Raw genomic sequence first — 5,949 nt, 5'->3', positions numbered from 1 at the left:
CAGGATGGTCTCTATCTCCTGACCTTGTGATCTGCCCACCTCGGCCTCCCAAAGTGCTGGGATTACAGGCGTGAGCCACCGCACCCAGCCCCTAAATCTCTTTTAAACCAAGCATTTCCCAAAGTCATCAGACCCTCATCCTTTTTTGTAATGCTTGCTAGCATTTTGGGAAATGCTGCTATGTATAGTTGATTAATACAAGTATTAGAACAAAACATTTTCATCAGGTTGCTTTAATTACTTGCCTGTTGCAAATCAAAAGGATAACATGTCTATGCATGTGTATATCTAGTTATCATAAGAATCACATCAAAGGCATGGTTGACTGGACTAGATCATCAGCTTAGTCAGACATGGGTTATTTTTGTTTTTGTTTTTTAAACTGCCTACAACTGTACAGCAACTCTGTACTGCCCAGTCAGTATTAACCCTTGGTTCATCTCATAGATTTGTGCATCGGCTCGTTTACTGAACTTCAGGGTAATGTGTCTGAACAACAGAATTACTGATGTTGTATATCACAGGTTGTTACCTCTGGCAACCTGTTTTATTTATAGTTTTATTCTATAACTTGTTCCACCTATTTTTCTTTTTTAAAAAACAACTTTATTACCAAATTAAAGTGTAGGTATTGCTGGATCTTCATGTTGTATCATGCTCCTGTATTTATTGTAGGCTATTTATAGTGAATCTCTCGAGGAGCCATCCTCTAGAAATTCATTTATCATGAGAGAGAGAAATCTGTCTCTTTGGCTGGGCACGGTGGCTCACTCTTGTAATCCCAGCACTTTGGGAGGCCGAGGCAGGCAGATCACGAGGTCAGGAGATCGAGACCACGATGAAACCCCATCTCTACTAAAAATACAAAAAAAAGAAAATTAGGCAGGCATGGTGGTGGGCGCCTATAGTTCCAGCTACTCGGGAGGCTGAGGCATGAGAATGGCTTGAACCCAGGAGGCGGAGCTCACAGTGAGCTGAGATCATGCCATTGTGCTCCAGCCCAGGCGAAAGAGAGAGACTCTGTCTTAAAAAAAAAAAAAAAGAAAGAAAGAAATCTGTCTCTTGTGTCTTTTGCCTGGGAAAGGAGAAAGCTAGGTGGTTCCTACAAATAGAGATGAACCCTAATGTCTTAAAAGTAAGAAACATCTTTGCACAGGAGTAGTGGGAGCTATGAAATACTAAGCAGGCATGTTCCTCAACATCTTCAGTAAAATGCTTTCTGTACCAGGTGACTCTGCTAAGTACATAGGTTTTTAAATTGAGAAGCAGATAATCCTTGATGCCCTCAAAGAGTTGAATCTAATTGGTGAGACAGCAGTTTCTATAAATGATAAATATTCACAATGTAATGTGCTTAATGTTTTAAGAAATAGATGTAGGAGGCTCTGGGGACATCTTACTCAGATACTGAGCTTTGGTGAAGGAATTAGAAAATCTGAGCCTGGAGACTAAGTAGCACATGGTCATGCAGGCGAGAGGATAAAAACATTGCTTACAGAAGGGACAGCCTGTGTAAAAGGCATGGGACTGTGAAAGGTAAAGTGCTTGGAGATTGCAGGTAGCTTGGCTTTGTATAGGATATCCATGGTAGCAGGACAGAGGATGAGGTCAGACAGGAATGAAGGAGCCCAGTGGTTCATGGCCATAGTTATTGTGCTGGGCAGAGTTTAGAAGACTGCCAATAGATGGTTCTGTTTTTTGTTGTTTGTTTGTTTTTGTTTTTGAGACAGGGTCTTACCCAGCTGGAGTGCAGTGGTGTGATCATGGGTCACTGCAGCCTCGAACTCCCGGGCTCAAGCGATCCCCCGACCTTAGCCTCCTAAGTAGCTGGGTACAGGTGTACACAACCTCCACCCTGCTAATTTTTAAATTTTTTGTAGAGACTGGGTCTCGCTATGTTCCCCAAGCTGAACTCAAGTGATCCTCCCACCTCAGCCTCCCACAGCGCTGGGATTGTGGGTGTGAGCCACTGTGACTTGCCAATAGATGGTTCTTGATCTGTGTTAGCACTTTTATATAATCAATTAGTAATGAAAATCAAATCAATATTGAATACATGGTGTTAAATTTCTTAATTTTAATGTGCATTTCCAGATGACAGTCATATAACTTCATGTTTATAATATCATTTTGATGATTAGTGGGCCTGATCATTTAATACCCCCAAATGCATTAGCTCTATTTTTTTTTTTTTTTTTTTGAGAGAGTCTCACTCTGTCGCCCAGGCTAGAGTGTGGTGGCATGATCCCGGCTCACTGCAACTTCCACCTCCCAGGTTCAAGCAGTTCTGCTGGCCTCAGCCTCCCGAGTCACTGGGATTGCAGGCACCTGCCACCACACCGGCTTTTTTTTTTTTCTGGGATGGAGTTTCGCTCTGTTGCCCAGGCTGGAGTGCAATGGCGCGATCTTGGCTCACTGCAACCTCTGCCTCCCAGGCTCAAGCAATTCTCCTGCCTCAGCCTCCTGAGTAGCTGGGATTACAGGCACCCACCATCATGCCTGGCTAATTTTTGTATTTTTGTAGAGACGGGGTTTCATCATGTTGAGCAGGCTGGTCTTGAACTCCTGACCTCAGGTGATCTGGCCATCTCAGCCTCCCCAGGTGCTAGGATTACAGGCATAAGCCACTGAGCCTGGCCTAATTTTTGTATTTTTAGTAGAGGGGTTTCGCCAGGTTGGCCAAGCTGGTCTCGAACTCCTGACCTCAGGTGATCCGCCCACCTTGGCCTCCCAGAGTACCGGGATTACAGGTGTGAGCCACCATGCCCGGCCAACATTAGCTCTATTCTTAAAATTCAGTTTTGTTGAGATATAATTTATGTATAACACAATTTTACATGTACAATTCAGCGAGTTTTGACAAATGTATATGGTCTCATAACCACCACTCCCCTAATCATGATGTAGTGTATTTTCATCAGCCTGCATTAGTTTTTAATCAGAGCTTAGTGAAATAATTATTTGAACTCTGGAAAATGTAATACAGTATTTGAAGAATAGAGAAAAGAGAAATAAAAAACGATCAACTTTCAAACCAGAAAACAATTTTTTAAAATTAAACCCACATATAGGGAAACTCTGCAAGTGCTACTTTTGGGAGTTTTGTCTCTTAAAATCTTCAGTAGGAAAAGGAGGAAGTAAGATGCAACAGTAAGAAGCTGTCTACAAAGGGACTGTACTGATGTCATTTTGGGGGTGGAGGAAGAAACAACTATCAAGAAAACAAAACAAAAATTTTAAATATTGAAATAGATACATGAGGCACTAGCAAACAATTCTGATACTTAATAGTAGAGAATTGTGGAGGCAGTTTCACTTGTCTGAGGTCTTGGTTTTCTCACCTATAAAATGGGGGATTGAGTGGCATATTCTCAACTGTATTATGCAGAACTTTAGAGTTTTGTGAGGTGTGGTTATGTGTGTAATAGGTTGGAGAAAGGAAGATTTGGAATAAGAGCTATATTTTAAATTTGGGAATAGTCAGACTTATGTTTGATACTGACAGATGGGGAAAAGTGTATTTCCCCCTCACAATTTTATTGACTGTTATTATAGAATTGGAATTGAACCTTTTATTGACTGTTATTATAGAATTGGAGATTAAGACACTTTTCAAAACAATTCTGTCCTTATTTCTGCCTTGCAATTGTGATTCATTATGGACAAGATGAGTTCCTCCAGGGTAATAATACTGTCGTTAAACCACTAGCTTTATTTTCTTTTTGAGAAATTGTTACTTTTAAGAATAAACTGTGTTTAGATATGAGAGGTGTGAAGTTTTATATTTTTAAACAATTATTTCATCCATGTTATTTGTTTGTTTCAAACAGTTACCCATGGGTGTATTGTTTCCACAATAAAACTTTTTCTACCAGATGGTATGGAAGCCCGGCTCCGCTCAGAGTGAGTATAATTTAGTACTGTGAAGTTTTTGTGAAGTTTAGTACTGTAAAGAATTTAGTGCTAATATTCTAGATGACGGTATACTGCTAATACCTGCTTCAGGACTATTTACATAATGTTAGAAAATTGATTAGTACTTTTTGGAATATAATACACTTAAGTTTAAATTGCTTTTTTGCTTTAGTTGCAATTCTAGTAAATAATAATGTATTAGAGGCAAAGATTGTTTCCAAATTTAATTTATATTTTGATGGATAATTAGTTGTTTTTCACAATGTTTCAAATATATAAGTTATTGGTGGCCTGGCGCAGTGGCTCAAGCCTGTAATCCCAGCACTTTGGGAGGCCGAGACGGGCGGATCTCGAGGTCAGGAGATCGAGACCATCCTGGCTAACACAGTGAAACCCCGTCTCTACTAAAAAATACAAAAAACTAGCCGGGCGAGGTGGCGGGCGCCTGTAGTCTCAGCTACTCGGGAAGGCTGAGGCAGGAGAATGGAATAAACCTGGGAGGCGGAGCTTGCAGTGAGCTGAGATCCGGCCACTGCACTCCAGGCTGGGCGACAGAGCGAGACTCCGTCTCAAAAAAAAAAAAAAAAGTTATTGGTAAGTGATAGCTTCATTCCTTTTTATTTTCACTTAATATAGGACTTCTTAAACTGTGATCACTTCTGGTATTAATGCCAGTGTCACAATCTTATAAGACCTTGAGGATATCAATATAGTTGGTAGCTTATTTTGGTGGGAGGTTTTTGAAGATTTTTCCAATGTCCTATTTACTTTCTGTATGAAGGAGTGTAAAGGTCATTTAGAGGCAGATATTTGAAAGGGAAAAATTACCCATAAAAATCTAGATTTTAAAAGCATACGTAAGTACATTTGATCTTGGGCTTTTCAGAGATTATTATTATTATTATGAAGTGTTGAAGGGAGTTAAGCAATCTTTAAACTTAACATTTTTTATTTGTAGGGAAAGCCTTGAATGTGCTAGAAGCTTGTTTTTATACCCAACATAATATTTTCCTGTCTTTCAAAAACAGAGACAGTGATCTGAGGGTAGGAGGTTAAGAGAAAGCAATAAATTGAAGGAGAAGTAAAGCATTGAATAGGAAAGTGAGAAGGAAAGATTAAGCAGAGCGAGGCCCACCCATCACTGTGTTAGTCTGTGCTTTCAGTAGAATCATTTATTTTGTGCTTGTTAGAAGCCATTTACTTTTGCTTGTTTACTTTTCAAGATATCTGAAGCAAAATAGCATAGGTTTTAATTCATTTTTCTTTTTCCTTTTTTTAGTCCTTGGCATATGAAGTAATACTGTAAATTTAAAACAATCTGTTTTCTATTTGTAATTACAGCTTACAGCTTAATTATTAAAATTAAAATAAACTTTAGGAAGTTTAATATAATTTAGCTTTTAAGAGTCAAGAATTAAGGTTTTAGAAATGAGTAACTATTAATCAACTAATGATATATTGCTTCTTAAAGACCTTGATGTTTGTATTTGATAGTGAGATTTTTCTTTCATGCAGTTTGAAAACTTTGAACAGTTACATAAGGAATCATCTGTGTTTTCAGATTCCATCTAGTAGAACTTGTGAATTTTTTCAAAGTCACTTGCAATGTATTGTGTCTCTATCCTTTGTGTTTCTGTAATTCTTTTCATCTTTGCCCATTTCCTTCTCATTGTTTGGCTTTTCTTATATGGTTAAATATTAGTATCACTTAAATTTTTGCTGCCAATTTAGTTGTACATAATCTAACTTTCTGGAGAAGATGAATTTTGAAGAAGCAATTCCCCTTTTAGTAGAGACAGGGTTTTACCTTGTTGCCCAGGTTGCTCTTGAACTCCAAGCACAGGCAGTCCACCCACCTCGGTCTCCCAGAGTGCTAGGATTACAGGCCTGAGCCACCACACCTGGCCAATAATTTTTAAATGATAAGAAACAGAGAAACCTGGTCAATAATTTTCTAATGATAAGAAACAGAGAGGCCTGGCCAATAATCTCCCCTCCCCTCCTCTCTCCTCCCCTCCCCTCCCTTCTCCTCCC

The 5,949-nt window shown here is 39.1% G+C and overlaps 1 protein-coding gene across 1 annotated transcript in view; it reads left to right on the top strand.

Annotated features, from left to right (window-relative positions):
- The window catches only part of LOC105515417 (sarcolemmal membrane-associated protein), a 159,376-nt gene that overhangs the window by 91,259 nt on the left and 62,168 nt on the right, over window positions 1-5,949 (top strand). Inside the window, exon 3 of the mRNA XM_011947244.1 lies at window positions 3,831-3,903. Within this exon, the coding sequence (XP_011802634.1) occupies window positions 3,831-3,903 (73 nt within the window). The remainder of the gene's footprint in view (window positions 1-3,830; window positions 3,904-5,949) is intronic.

This window comes from Colobus angolensis, unplaced genomic scaffold, assembly GCF_000951035.1.
Source record: "Colobus angolensis palliatus isolate OR3802 unplaced genomic scaffold, Cang.pa_1.0 Scaffold26, whole genome shotgun sequence".
NCBI classification, from domain to species: domain Eukaryota; kingdom Metazoa; phylum Chordata; class Mammalia; order Primates; family Cercopithecidae; genus Colobus; species Colobus angolensis.
This window is presented reverse-complemented; position numbering and strand designations above follow the sequence as displayed.